This window comes from Taeniopygia guttata, chromosome 15 (assembly GCF_048771995.1).
Source record: "Taeniopygia guttata chromosome 15, bTaeGut7.mat, whole genome shotgun sequence".
In the NCBI taxonomy this organism is placed as follows: domain Eukaryota; kingdom Metazoa; phylum Chordata; class Aves; order Passeriformes; family Estrildidae; genus Taeniopygia; species Taeniopygia guttata.
The window spans coordinates 8,111,978-8,128,061 of record NC_133040.1 but is presented as its reverse complement, the minus strand read 5'-3'; the positions used below and the strand labels follow the sequence as shown (position 1 = coordinate 8,128,061).

The window sequence follows — 16,084 nt, the reverse complement described above, 5'->3', positions numbered from 1 at the left end:
GCCTAAAATCCTAATTCAATTGCAATCTACTCACAGACACAGCCGTTTAGCTTGGCTAAACTTTTCTCATCACTTAATAAGATACTTTTTTATTTAACTTTCAGTTCTTCCTAGGAGCCCCAGTGGGTCTTTTAAAACAGAAGATTATTATTAGAAATTAATTAAGTATTCTTTTCAATTCTGTCTCCTGAGAGCAACTAGGCATTGTTGCTGATCTCCTCTGCATTAAGACATTACTGATTGTCATTCATGGGATGATAGTGTGGATGTCTCATCTGGAAAATATATAACTCCATAAAGATGAAAGATTTGAAAGTTATTTAATACAAAATATAATAAATCAGTGCAAATAATAAACATGTAATTGCAATGTCAAGCATAGCACAGGCGTGTGAAGACTATAAACACTGGAATAAATATAGACACATATTCCAAAGACAAAAAAACCACCTTACTGCAATTACAGGACCCCGATGGATTGCACTTAGTCCATGTTTCAGCACACTGCAAACCCTGACTAAACAATTCTAAGAATATCAAATGCAATTAAAGACAACTGATTTGATAAACTGGGGGTATTTTTTAAGGGAGCAGTGACTATAAAGTGTTTGTTGCACTGCTCCTCTCCCACTGCACCTGACTACAAGAAGCACAGACTAAATCTGTCACCTCCGAAGGCTTTTTCTAAATGAACCAAACCTAAAAAGCACTGATACCCTGATGTAATTTTTGATCTGAGGCCTTGAACATGCATATTAATGTACTACTGACAGAATTAGCTATGCATTTAGTATGGCAGTTGGTTTATTTCATTTGCACTCAGCTCAGGGGTTTCTGTACATGTATCTGCTGTCATATTCCAGCCAGGAAGGGATGTGAAGAATGTCACCATGGATCAGCAGAACAACAATCAATCCCTTACTCCAAATAATAATGCAGAATTCAACTTACTTTTTAGGTCTGTAGTCAGGGATGGACCTGTCCAGTGATATCCTGTCACTGAGCTGGGCATTGTAACCATATTCTTCATACTTAGTCTCTGATTCATGGCTATCATCTCTCAGGGTAGCAGCCATTCCCCCCTGGCCCAAGCCTCCTGGACCTTCAACTAATCCCATGGGCTTTGCCAGACCTAAATGAAACAGTTAAAAAAAAAAAAAAAAAAAAAAAAAGAAGAAGAAGAAAAAAGAAAATCAAAAATCAAATTATTAATATAAAGGATATAGACAGAACCTCTTCTGTGACAGTGTGACAGAGAATGTTTTCAGATAAATGAGATCTGAACTCCCAGCTCTTAAACCCTCATGGCTCTGTGGAAATTATCCTCAGCTTCTCAAACCAAAGTCCAAATCAACACATCTTGTAGTATCTGTGCATAATGAGCAAACTATAAAGAATCAATTAGCAGCTTCTTTTTCCAAAATGGCTAATTATTGTTAAGATAATTAAGAAAAAATTTTCCCCATTAGAACTGGAGGGTTTTCCCGTGTAGCCCATTAAAACTTCATTCAGTTTAAGGGAGAGATGTTGAATTTCTACCACATGTGGGTGTGCCAGTTTAACTCCACATTAGTGGCAGTTCTGAACCTGCTCTGTGACTCCAGGACCACTGCAGCCCTGGTCAAGGTTTGGTTCCTGTGTTGGGGACACAGTTATGGACTGGTCAGCAGCTTTTGCTGGGCAGGAAATACAGGATAAATCTGATTTCACTGCCTGAGTCAACAGATTAGTGATCTGGACTCAAATACACCCTGCCTGTTGCCACAAAGATGTGCTAAAACTATTTTTAATGGAGCTGACAGTCCACCTGGGAATCACTCCAGATTTCTCCGCACTTCACATCTGACAAATGAAATATGTAAGAGACTCAGCTCTGTAGAGCTCACAGCAGCAGAAAGTTTGGACACTCAGTAAGTGCTGAGAAATCAGCCAATTAACAATGCATTTACAGGTTTCATTCACTGCTCAACTCAAAAATAAAAGTAAAACAAAACTAAACCAACGTAAAAATGCTCATATGATCACATCACCAGGAACCTCTTCCATGGCAACAGGCATTTAATTTGGTGCTGAATCCTCATAAATAAGCTCCTCAAATATCCTGTGTTTAATGTCAAAGCTGTCCTTTCCAAAAGGCTCACCATCAACAAGTCATTATAAGTGACAAAGTTATTTAGAATAACCCTGGGAACACCATACAGGAATGTGTGACTCTCCCCCAAATCATTTACGACACCAAGTAAAGCAATTAGAGCTTGACCCGCTCAACATTTTGCAAATCAAGACTTTTTCAAGAGGAAAATGCCATTATTTCAACTAAAGGATTAAAAAGAAAGAAACTGTCAGCATTTGGTAGCAACAAACACACATAGCAGTACAAACGTGGGACTGGCTTCTCCAAGTCCCATTAAGGAGGGCAGTTCAGACCCTTGGGAAGGAATTCTCTTTCACCTCACTGCAAACAATGTCCTTACTTGTTATAGCTCCATCACCATCTCTGTTTCATCACAGGACAGCCCAGAGAGACAGTGGTTCATTACTGATCTGAAAAGAGTAAAATTTTGCATTTTCTCCTGCAGTGCTTAAGACAAAAATACTGTGTTGAGGTAAAGTGCAACAATACAAACAGTCACAAATGAACATAAAAGGGATTTTGCTACTGAATTTCAGACACTGCCAACAAAAATACATAAATACTGCAATCAGTGGTCCTGAGTCAGGACAGATCTTGCTTGTGTTTGTGTCTTTGATGCCTTCATGCACCTCATCACCATGCACTGAAACATGTCTAAAACTCAAGACTAATCTGATTTCAAACCAGAAAAATTCTTCCAGTTTATTAAGTGAAGCACTTTGATCCATGTTCAATATTCTGAAAATATTTTAAGGAGCTTCATTTGGAAGAAAATGGTAACATTTATCCTTTTTGTTCCAATTTAGGACAAGAGGCTACTTGGCACTTGGACTTTCCTTTGGAAAAATTAGAACAGAGGGCCCTGCATGCCTGGCCTGACAGTGATTCCTTGCTTGAGTAATTACAGAAATTACATGTCTGAGATTCTTCATCTCTCCCCATCCAAAATGAAAAACAGAGCAGCCTAATCTTCCTGCATGACACAGTCTTAGACTTAGACACCACCAGCAGTGATGCTGCAAGCTCTGCCTGACATGCCCAATATATGGAATATAAAAGGGGCCCAATTTCTCAGAAAAGTCAGCAGTTCCCTCCAAAAAAAAAAAAAAAAGAGTCAAATTAAGCACTTTAAAAGTCAAAACCCCAGAAAAATTGACAAAGCCTTGAAATGTCCTTGAAATGTCTTTGAAATGTCCTTGAAAGACCATAATGAGGAAATTCATTTGATGCTCATTTGGAATCATCTAGGCTAGGTTCTGATGTAACATCAAAGCAAATTGGTGATGATTTCATTAAAATTAACTGACCTGCTTTAATGAAAGGGTCTCCAAGATGTGGCGTGCTCATTTGACTTGAAGAAACCATCTAATTCCAGTAGTTGAAAACTTTATTCTCCACACTATATGCTCTTGAAGTTTATGGAACAAAACACTTGAGTCTTTATGGCACAAGTCATGTGAGAATGAAACTTCCACCCCATGGGAAGCATCAAGCACTTGGATATTTTAATTCTGAGAGAATTGGTTAGACAGCCTGCCAAACCATTCATGATGACAATTATTTCATATACCTTTTTCTAAATCTGATATTCTAGCTCTTTGTGCTGCTAATCTGATCTTGTTGTGGGAAGGAGTCATCATTTGTCCAACTTCCTCTCAGAGCATATTGTTGTGAGCTTTTTGCTCCAGCTACCAAATTGTAGCTTAGTCTGACTGACAGTTATCCCAGCGATGCAGTAACATTGACCAAAATAAAGCAGCAATTAAATAAATTATATCACATTGTTTCCTTCTTCAAAAAGAGCACTAAAGTGTCTCTAGAAGTTCTTAGGAACAATGAATATTCTGTATTTTATATATGTGCATGTGTGTTAGAGGCAGCAATTACAGGCAATGTTCCTCAATGCATGGTTGGCTAGCCAGACCATGCCTCACATATTTCCATTGCATTTTCCATCTCAAAGTTGCTTTGCTGTTGCTTCAGCAATCATCTCCTCAACAGAGAGCTTTCGCCCATCACTTTCTACATTAAGATGATGACTTGCTAACCCCCAAATCCACAGTTACTGCACTGGTCAGCCTTTAAAAAAAAAAAAAAAAAAAAAAAAAAAAAAAAAAAGAAAAAAGACACACAGAAAAGGAGAAAAAGAGTTTCAGTTCAGCAGCAATTTCACAAAAACAGGTTGGTGTTGAGATGGGATCAGGGGACAGGTGGAGCATCCCCCAGCCTGGCTGAAGCAGAGCTGCTGGTGAACATCTCCCAGCACATCCTCCAGGCCCTCATCTGAGAGCACTTCTCTGTTTTCTTCTTGTTCTGAAGCTCATTGCAGACTTCCAGCTCCTTCTCTTATCTTTGGGTTACTCACCTGCAGACCTAACTCACACCCATTTTTCCACAGCATCAGAAGCTAATGAGGACAAGGCACAGAGCCAGGGCCAAGGATTGACATCATGGGAAATGGGGATGTGCAGAGAGGGGATGCCCAGTGAGCAGCTATTTTTAAGGCTGTCTTTTCTTTAAATTTTCTAGACTAAAAATATCTACAGCTGATACACTGGGAATGGTCATAGACTGTTCCATGCTGCAGAAGACAATGAGGTCACATATAATTAGTGTCTGTCATTCATTTCAGATTTATTGCTCTCACTGCAGAGATTTTTGTGTAGGACAGAAATTGTTGGGAGAATGGAGAGCAGAACAAGCCAGCCTTAGTTCCTTAACCAGATTAATTACTCCACAGGATGCATAATTTTCTAGGAAGAAAAGAGATCTTCTATTTTTCATCATAAACCCAGTCACAATGGGAAAAGTACTAAGGAGATTTATATGAGAAACTATGGCAAAGGCTAGATCAGATTATGGCTGTGATTATTTTACTATCATTTTTTTCTTATTTGCAACACAATTACAGGCAGCTGTAAATCAGGTTCAGCCAGGGTTCTCAGACAAAATTAAACTTCTGACAAATCAAAATAAAAATAAGTGATTGAAAATAATAATAGAATGTCATAACACTGACAGAACTGCTTCAAAATCTCCAAAATGTCCTTGCTGGGCTGTCTCAGCCCCAGCTTGAGAAGGGCTCCAAAGCCAGACTTCTGAGCTTTATCTACACTTACATTATCTGCACATTTGAATAGCTGCAGAAAATTATTTTAGTGTCCAGCACCTTCAAAGGAGGGGATAAAACATTTCCTTCTAAAATACCTGGCACAGGTCAAAAAACCTGACCTAGTTACCCAGCAATTCTACCTGAGACTCCTGAAACACTTCTCTCTTTTAAACAGGAAACATAAAACTCATCAGCAAAACAGCTGTTTCCTTCCTTCTCCAGTTATTATTTCTCACTTGGAAATACCACTGTATACCATGTAAAGCAATAAAAATGGATCCTAGCTTAACCAAAAATAAATAAAAAAAAAAAAAAAAATCAGGGACAATAGCAACTCCACATAGATTGACAAAGCCGACTTTCAGCATTTCCAGTTATTGCAAAGAAAAGAAAAAAGGTTCAGAGATTCTGGAATAGGTTCAGTAACAGCTTAAATAAGACTCAGCTTACAATGCCTTTTTAAGCTATTTTTACATAAGCTCACCTGTTTAGAGACAGGAATTAAAGCAGTTGCAACTATTGAACCAGCCCTAATGCTTCCACCATGAATTACTGTATTGTGCTAATTTTGTGCTCTTGTTCTGTTGCAGCTAAAAACTTCAGCTGAAGGTCACAGCCTCAATGAATGGCATATCTGGAGGCATGGAGTGAAGCACTGATCTTCCTCCTTCAGGAGCTGCATGTCAGAGTGAAGCAGATGCACAAGAAAAGCAGCTGGTTGGAGGAGGAGGAGGAAAAGTGCAATACAGGTGAGCCATTCAACACTGAACTAAAGGTCTCAGCTCACCAGCTGTTTATAACTTCATTTTAGTGATCCCCAAAAATAACTATTAGCTGATGATTTCTAAAAGAACTCGCTCACACCAGAGAAAGGCTCACTGCTGTAAGCAGCCCCTTGCCTCTCACACACACCCAGCACAGCCCCATTGGCATAAATTCAGTGAAGGCATTGGCAGTTCACTGCACAAATTAAACCTGAAAAACTAAAAGCATTTTTCTGTTGCAAGCACGAGGATCAACAATATGCAGAAAAATAAATATCTTATTTGGAATGATATCCCTATTTGACAGCGTTTCAGCCAACTTTGCAAACAGCAGCATGCAGCACAGGGAGCTGCTGGTGTCTAGCTCATGATTCAATCTAAATGTTAAACAGAGCCTGGCCCTTAATTTCTGCATATCCCAACTTTCCATATCCCAAACCAGTTTCTCCCACCATGACCCTGAAGCAAGCCTACATAATATGTAAGATTTGCTGCCCAGAGAGCTGATCTGAATTTTGCCCATATCAAAAGGTGCTCACTTTCTGAGCTAGAAGGAATGCTGAATGTGGAGATTTATTTTACGCACAGCAACCTTCAGCAAATCACATCCCACAGGGATACAAGCCCCAACTTTTGGAAATTGGAGAGCAACAGACAAAACCCCATCTAATTTAAGTGACTCCAGCACTTCCATTTATCTGAAACCCAAACCACAGTCTTCTTTTTTTTTCTATAGTTGTACTCAAGTTAGCTGCATCCTTGGTTGAAAAGTTTATGTCCCCTGGTGCCTGGTATCAGCCCCAAGTATCTCTGCAGATATATCAGGGAGAAGACAAACAGCATCCTGCAGCTGATGGCTTGAAAAGGAAAATACAACAACTTGTAAATCTGAAGCACTTGATATGCGACTTTTTGTTTCTAGAAACAGGAGGTGCAGTGGTTTTGTAGCTTAACTTCATCTCCAGACCCCAGTGGAAAGCCTGAGGCAGGATTTCTCAGTCTTGATGGCCAGAGGAGAGGCAAGTCTGTAAGACATCCATCTGTGAGAAGATGAATGATGGGGAAGGGATGAAGTGATTTGGCAGCTCTGCCTGTAAGGGGCTGCTCCTTCCCCACCCCCAGCACCAGTCAGGCAGAGAGTGCAGGACCAGGAGCCTTGGAAATGATGTGGATTATCTGGAAAGAGGACTAATATCCAACCCCTTGTGTGCTTTGCCATATGTTTCTTCTTCAAAACAAGGACTTTTCCAGGTTGCAGAGAGCACTCTGAGACACAACATGTGCATATGTCAAATGCTTAAAATACATTTTATGGAAAATTCCATGAAGATGCCCAGGGCTGTTCTCAGCAGCTGGGCTGGAAGCTGACCCTTATTCCCTCCTACACACTCTGCTCCCACCATATTGATGCTTTAATCCTTAAATCCTCCAAGGTAACTCCTACCAGGACAGGATTTGGCCAGAACTATTTTTTTCCTTCGAGTTCCCATGGCATGTTGTCCAGACTCAGGATATCACTGCAGCAGATGCTACGTGAGCCCAAAAAGACAGATCCCACCCCAAAGAACTCACTATCAATAACGACAAGAACCAGATGCAAGAATGATAATGAAGAAAGAAGACATGAAGACAATATAACAAGGTCAAGGTGTTTCTGAAATGATCCTTCTTGTAGAAAAGCTGTGATAAAAGCTCCCTAGTCATTCAGGTCATTTTGAGATGATGAAAGGTGGCAGTTCTGTGTCTGTAGAGGGAAGGGGTTCCCCTCTGGTAAAGCTGCCCCATGCCAAATGCAAGACTGAATACTTTGAGGAAGAGGAGATGAATATTGAGGAAACAAAAAGACTGAGGGCCAGGTGTAGAAGACAGGCAGAGCAGGACAAACTGTGTTAGTCATCTTGGCACAATGTGGAGAGGGATCTGCTTCATCAGTGTTGACAAAAGGCCTGCTGGGGACAAAAAGGAACAGGATGTCCTTGCAGAGCCATGTTCTCTCTGAATCTGCTTTTCAGTGGGGCAGCACACACCACTGCCCTCTTACAGTTGCCTAATCTTTTGTTCCTTGTCTTCAAAGAAACTGCAGCATTGCGTAGGCTAGTGCATCTCTAGACACAAAATTCATTAGTGCTTTTTAATTGGAAGAAATACTGTGTTTTTATGTACAGATATCTAATATCAAAAGTAATTGCTTTTATAGAACACTCATTTGGAGCTGGTTACCCCTTGAGATGAGAAAATGCATTCTAATTACAACAGATTATTCAGGAGGAGATAAACAGATTGACGACTGGAAGGACCAAGAAATAGCAGCTGTACAGTCTACTGGAGATGAAGATAAAAGCTCATTTGTGAGGTAGGACACTGATCCCAAATTTACAGATAATAAGAGAGGTGCCAGAGTATTGCCAGAAACTTGGTATAAACAAAAAAATAGATTTCCTCCCTAAGCAAGGAAGAGCTATATAAGGATATATTTTGAGAGACAAAATAAAAAACCCCTACCCCAGATGCATAATTTTAAATTATGTGCGTGACTCTAATTTATTTTTTTTTTAATTTTCCTTTCAGTGATCAAAAAGTTAATTCACAGAGGAAAATCACTTTGTTATCTTTAAGTAAATAACAGATGCCATGATTCTTCTAAAAGTTTTTAAATCCCAGATGACTCGTGGTTTTTGCTGGTGAAACATAAAATGTATTTTTCTTTTCAGGGATATGGAGGAAAGCCAGAAAACTCCTCTGGTGATGGCATAAATCTGGAGTTGAGGGGGAGGAGCTGAAATGTTGGTGTATCTGCCTGGCAGCCCACTGATATTAAAAGGAGACAAAATCTGAGTGTCATCAGTTTGGCACCTGTCCTCTGGCAGTGGCCAATACCTGAGGCTTCAGAGGAAATGAAACACAAACGATAAAGCACTTGGCCAATTAAACTCTGCACAGTCCCTGGAAGCAGAGTTCCCTTCTGAACCCCATGGGCAGGTAACTAAAGCCCTGAAGCATAATATTAGATTACCCTCATTATCTTAACTCAGACAGGTAGAAACAGGGCATAAAACCACCCAGTGTCCTTTAAAAGCCCAGCCACTAATATGAGATTCAATGGGCTCCTGCAGCAATGAATTCTCTGGTACTGTCACGGTCAGAGTGTCACCAGCTCACATGAAATGGATCATCTGTATCAATATATTAGATTTTCTTTAATTTTTCCAAGGAAACAGAGGTGAAAACTCCTGGGTGAAGTGATCATTAAAACAATAACAGAGCCATTCTAGAGGAAGGGAGAGTGACCTCTCCTTGAAAAGCTCCACGGTGCAAGAGCTAAAACTTTGGGGCTCTTTAATTAGATCCAGGAACAAGCTGGCTCAGCCAAGTTAAAGGGTTTTTATTTCATAAATGAGGAAAATATCTTTTGAAAAGCAAGGAGTTTGCTTGTGTTAGTCAAAGGTAGGGAAGGGAAGCAGTGGATCATGGTGGGAAGGGAGTTGTGACCCAAGGTCTGATAGGATGGAGCCACAGCTGGAAAGCTGCTGTTGGATGCAATGACATTTCCTTGACCCTACAAAGCTGACTGCACTCCTCCAATCACTAAAAATACCCCTTTGACTTCTGATGCAATTCTAGATGAGAAGTCCCTGACTGCTCTATTCTCACACCAGCTCCACTACAACAGTCAATCCCACAGGGGTAGGCTGCAAAAGGGAAAAAAATAATCTTTAAACACAAGGAACCAAAAAAATAAATCGATCTAATTTCAGGTCCTATGCAGGTTCATACTGTTCTAGACCCCATTGTGCTGATAATAAAGTTCAAACTCATCAAAGGCTCTACCACATCTGACATTGCCCAACCTGCCAAATTACTGCCTTTCAGCCCAGGATTCACCCTCGGCTCTCTGTCTCAGAGGGATTTTGTCCAAGGTTAAGGAAGATTCTCCTCTCCTGCTCAAGGGTGTTTGGAGAGCCCTGACAAGGGCCAGACAAGCCCATCTCCTGCAGCATCATTTTGCAATCATGCTCCACATTATTTGCAGACACTCATACGCCTCCCTGCTCATTTACCTAAACAGCCTGCTATTAAATTAAACGAACATAATCACACAGATAGCTTTCCCAACAACAAAGTCATATAGAACACTTTGCTATTTGTAAGGCTGAAAAGCTCCTGGTTGTTCAGCTCATTTTGCACAGCAGAGGATGGCAGCATTAAGCCCAGACGTGGGGATCTGCTGGAACTCAGAGTCACATCGTGCTCGAAAGCGGATCTCAATTTTCCACTCCTGTGAAATTAGTCACTGAGTTCACCCCTGGCAATGCACCCACAATAAAGAGCCAATGTTAACAACTGCAGACCTGCTGGCTACAGCCACTGCTCTCCTTCCGTGCTCCAGGATCACTGCCTGCTCTTCCTATTGGCATGGAGAATTAAACGATCTGAGAAAGTCCCTGGGCTTGTCAGAGCAGGGCTGGTTCTCTATCTGCTGCCTCTCCATCTCATCACTGGACATTTCTCCTTGGGAACAAGTGTGAGAAGACATCAGCTGCTGTTGAGGATGAGAGACTTCAAATACTTTCACCCAATCTCTTGGAAAACAGTTAATTTGGATATTGGTTTTCTCAGGAGCCAGAGAGAGCCTTGATTCCTCCCCTTTCCTTTCAGTGTGGTATTGCCTTAAAAGCTCTGTAAGGGTGACATACTTTTTTTTTTTTTTTTGCATCATTGCACATTGGTTTCAAAACATACTCATTTCCCTGACAGACTGTCTATTTTAGATCTGTAGATCTGTGTATTTTTCTTGACCTGTCTTTGTATTCTTCTTTCTCAGGCACATCTTTGACACCTCTCAGGGAGCTTGGCTTGGGAATTTGGTTGAGACAGAACCTGCATCTCTGCTTTTCCTCCTCTTTCCTGCCTTCACTTTATTTTCATATCTCATGTCAACACACACCACAGCTGTGCCTTGCTTGTCAATGCCAGGCTTCAATGCCTCCTTCCATCAACCCCTTAATGTGTGTATGATTTAATTTTCTGCCAGCAGGACAAGTCAGCTCAAAACCAAACACATTTTAAACAGCAAAAAGACAATCCTGAATCCAGCACCTAAACAAAAATGCTTACAAATTAACAAATTATGGCATATTTGAAGCTAAAATGGATGAAGTTATTATGCAGAGTCCTTCTAATTGATGAGATGAAGTGACAGCCACATTTATAACAGATCTATCCACAAGAGGATGTGCCCAACTAAAGGTCTGAGTCTCTCCTGCTCACAAAGGAGGAACAGAAGGGGTCCACAGTGCTGAGAATCTTACTTGGTTTTGAAGTGCCTTGCTATTGTTAAAGGAAATGCTCAGTCTGGATTTGGTTTTGGCTCTAGAAAGGAAAGCTTTAGCTCTTTATATTCATAAAAGAAAGCCTATTTAGAAATGAAAGACATGATGTTGCATGGATAGCGTATAACATACAATTAATCAGGGATTTATCAAGGACAAATAAAAAGAATTAGGTACCACATTCTCTGGGGGAAGCAAATCAAAGGATGAGATAGCTTCGCAAAAGAAAGGAGAAATGAAGATAAATAGCAATTGCCAATAAATTTGAGAAAATAAAGATGTAATGTTAGGGGGAAAATATTGGCACAATGTTTTATTTAAAAGCGGTAATAAAAACATTGCTTACTTTGATTTCTGCCCTTTCTGGTTTATTGTTGATATAAAGATAAATTGACTCAGACTTCCAGGAGCGGGAAAGCTACAATCTACTATTACAGGCACTGTAAAAACCAGCCCTGCTATAATAACTGATTCATTATTAACAAGATTGGCTTCATTGCATGTGGGTATTTGTAGGAATTGACTGTGACCCAGGGCTGATTTGGGCCCTGGCAAACCCACAGCAGGACCCCTGGGCTTGCCTTGAAGAAGGCAGGATGCATTTGGTAACAATGTGCTGCTTTGATCTGCCTACAGAGCATGTTTAAATTACCACCCATATATAGAATTCAGATCATATATAAAGACAATGGCCAAGTTTTTGAAGTTGTGGGTCAGCTTTCTTCAATTTACCTTCCTAATGCCACTGACTGCAACAGTGCTGATCTGGTTTTCACCAAGGCAATGTAAAAAGAAATTCAAGTTTTCAGAGTCTCAATTTTTCTTCAAGTTTTCCTCTCCTTTGTGCAAAATTCCATGAAAGAATGAATGTCTCTGTCCCCTGATGTGTCTCTGGTTTGTACTTACAACTACATTATGAGGTGTTAAATTACGCAGTAAAAAGAGAAATGAGGACAGTGATAGAAGGTGCCTTTATACAGGAGGAGATAATCCTTCAGTGGAGAGACTGGTATGAATCAAAATTTGAATTCCAGGACCTGGATTTCTGAGTTTACAGCTTGGGCTCATCACTCCTCAAGGACACAAAGCAGATGTGCTCTCTGGTCACGCTCAAACTTCAGGTTACACCCACATTTCTCCTAAGCAGCAAGAGCTCCCCACCACCAAGTGTGCCAGGGAAAGGCAGGGCTGAGCCCTGGGATGGGATGGGATGGGATGGGATGGGATGGGATGGGATGGGATGGGATGGGATGGGATGAGCAGCAGGACATGTGTCACACTGCTGAGCACAGAGCACCAGGATCGCTGCTCTGCTCATTCATAATTTAATTATTCACTCTACTGAAAGGCACTGAGACAGGCTAGTGGGACCTGAGTCTGCCGTTTCAGCAGGCTGAAAATAAGGCAGGCTCTCCTGCAGTACTGGTGGAGTGTCAGGGAAATGTCATGCTCCTGTAGTTATTAACTGAAATAAGCAGGAATGTAGAGAAGAAATGCTTGTGCTAACATATTGCCAATTAACAGAGCAAGCAAAGAAGTTCAATGTGGACATCTGAGTCTGGTTCCTTTAAATGCTCAGAACTTAATTTGCATGATTGTGTTTAAATAAGTAAAAATCCCACTTGTCACCAATATGATTTTTAGCCTGGTTTACTAAGAAAAAACATTTTGTGGGATCATGCTGTCTCCATTTGCCTATCAGTCTGCTTCCCTCTCCATACTCTCCCTTCACTCTGCTTGTTAGATATCGAGGACTGCTTCTAACTTCAGCCAAAGCTTGGCAGACAGTCAGAGGTCTCCAAAAATTGCATTTCTGTGAGTGTCACAGAAGCTGACATCTGGGAAGAAAGTGCCATTAAAATGTTCCTGCTGAGAGAAGAGGTTTGGTGAAAGATCAAACACAAGAGACCTGTTGGAGCTGTTAAAGACCCCCCAATAATTCACTTGTGGGATGCCAACCCGTAAGAAATTCAGCTTTCTAGGTTTAGCTGCTCAAGGAACTGAACAGATATTTTTAGGATTAAATGTGTTAATCACTGGGTGTCCAGATCTGTTAGATGTCTGGCTGTTATATACACCAATTAACAATATCACAAAGTTAACCTGAGGACACAGAGAAGGGGAGGGGATCAGGGGAGCAGAGAGATGAGCTGTCACCAGAGATAAAGAGCCCAGGACAGACCCCTGGAAATGAAGGCCAGGTCTCCTGGGTATGGGACTTGTATTTCAGCATCTTAAAATATTGTCTTGACCCCTTCTGTCCCTAGTTCCAGTTTCTGGGAGCTCACACACTCTGCTTCGTGTCAGGGGTTAGTGGCAATGATGGGAACCAGGGTAAGAGATAAAATAGTGTGTTTTCTGGTCACAGATCAGGGGATTCCTAATGAAATCATGAGGATCCCATTTAAAACTACATTTCCATATTATAGAAAATTCCCATTGGAAATGCCTGACTCACTAGATTAGCACTTCCACCCTTGGAAAGGGAGAAGACAGGCTTAGAGGTGAGGCACCCTGACAGCAGGGCACACCACTCCATGCAGCTCTGCCTGTTTCCCCTGGAATTAATTAAAATATTAATCCTTCTGATTTCTTATGGTAGGAGTGCTTTTCCCTCCCCACCTTTGAAAGGAATATGAAGCAAGGGATGATCCCAAAACCCACAAAGCCTCATGAGCAGAGGAGCAAACAAAACATCTTTTTCTCTTTTTAACAGGGAATTTGTTACTTCAGTTGTCTGTCAGAATACTTTTGAAAATAATCAGCCTCTAGTTTCACAATCATATTCTGAGGCACTGAGGAGCCACAGGCATGCAGTATCACCCATCAAACAGATTAGAAGCATCTTCTTCCAGCTCAGGGACAAAAGCAGATCATACACTGATTTCTGCTTCTAAAATGAATTTCCATCCTGAAATATCATTTTGCTTTATGACAGTACAGTGTGTCTCAGCCTAGTCATAATTGGTGCTGAGCTTTCCTGTCCTCTGGGCCTGGCTCTGACTTTGCTCCTCGGTGCCATAAGGAATCCACACAAGAGCTTTTCTCTCTCTAAACTGGTCCACAATAACTATCTGCAGTCCAAGTTAAGATGCATTGTCAAACTGTGGTATGGCTGTCCCAGGGTGACCTGTCCTGCCATGGGGAGATCCACCTCTCTTAGGGCCAGAACAGTTCTGCCATGGGTTGGGCACAGACCCTGACCCCAGTTCACTCATCCCATGAGCATTTCCATCAACTGGAATAAGGAAAATTCATATTGGCTTCATCCTTCCACAGGCTCCACTGTGTTTCAGACTTGATTTGTACTCCAGCTTCTTGTCAGGCTGATTAAAGGCTGAGAGATGCCTAAACAAGAAGTCCTGTAGCATATGCAAAAATCCTTCTGCAATGATCATCTCCTTCTCCAAGCCTGCAGCACTCAGCCCATGTCCCTTGGCACGCTGGGCTGCTCCATCCCAGCTTCAAAGTCAGGCCCATGTCTTTCTTCCCTCATAAATATTTCTCCTCCATTTATGCACATCTTTTGTTCACTCTTCTCATTGTGCAAAGAAGACTGGAAATTCTCACTTTGCAAACTTTTTAATGTGTGACAGAAAGAGGGAGACCAAAGAATCCAGTTATTAGGCAGATCAGGTCCAGAATGAATCACAGAAGAAATTCTTTGTTCCGTGATCTCATCTGAGAGGGCTCTCTGCAGCCTGGCTTTGAGTTATGTGGGCCTGGAATGGGAACGTAGCTGTGAATATGGGGCCCATACCAAGCTGCCTCTTTCAGGAAACAGAAGGTTTTGCATACAACCCCACTGGATACAGGCATTATAAAAGGCACTTCCCTTCTGGAATTAATTTTCTGTTGAATGGGAATGCATCGAGCCAGATGGATCTGTTTCAGGAGGAGCATCATGCTGGCACAGGTCTAAAATCAAAGATTATTAGGTTTGTGTATTCAGAGCTGGAATAGCTGAGGGTGAAATGTTCAGTGCAGGTGCTGACATGGTCTGTGCCTAAAGGAGCACCCCACGAAGGATGTGTTGAGTGAGTTTGCCAAATGTTAAATTGAAGAAATATGTGCAATTTATAATTAATACCTGCAAACATTTTTACTGCTCCTTGTGATACTAGCAGTGAATAAACAGAAGACATTTTTCAACTTCTGAGAAAGTTGCAACTTCTGGCAGATGCAGAAGTTCATTAAAGAGTGGTAAGAAACAACTGACCACCTGGAAAAAAGGTGGCTCCAGTGAAGAATTTGGCTGACAACATCCCTGTGATGGTTTTGGAAAGTCAGCAGCCTAAATGCACAGACCTGAGTCCTGGGGACTCTCTAGGTGACACACAAATTATGTAACAGAACTACCTAAAAAAAAAAGTGGCTTCCAAACCCAAGGCTAGCACCCAAGGTTCACACCCAAACCACCCAACCACCCATTTTTCCACCTCAAACCCACTCATGTCTTGTGAAAACTGAAAGCATCAACTCTTTCAGCAGCTGGGCAGCTCAGCATTAGGCTGTTTAATAACTCCAACATGCTCAGCTCACTCTCCCCTCATGCCCCACTCCCATCTGTTACATGGAGCCACCTGCAATCCATCAGCAGCTTTTAGCATTAACAGCTCTGTGCTGGCAAATCTCCTTTTCCTGTTAGAGGTGTGAACAGTGCCTGCTCCCTCTCTGCAGCCTCAGCTCAGTGCTGGTGACACAGGCAGCGCTCACCCCCAGCTCACAGCACAGAAATGGGTGT

At 41.4% G+C, this 16,084-nt stretch overlaps 1 protein-coding gene across 1 annotated transcript in view; it reads right to left on the bottom strand.

Annotated features, from left to right (window-relative positions):
* Positions 1–16,084, bottom strand: part of GALNT9 (polypeptide N-acetylgalactosaminyltransferase 9) — a 130,493-nt gene that overhangs the window by 104,535 nt on the left and 9,874 nt on the right. Inside the window, exon 2 of the mRNA XM_004176556.6 lies at positions 952–1,132. Coding sequence (XP_004176604.4) covers positions 952–1,132 — 181 coding nt within the window. The remainder of the gene's footprint in view (positions 1–951; positions 1,133–16,084) is intronic.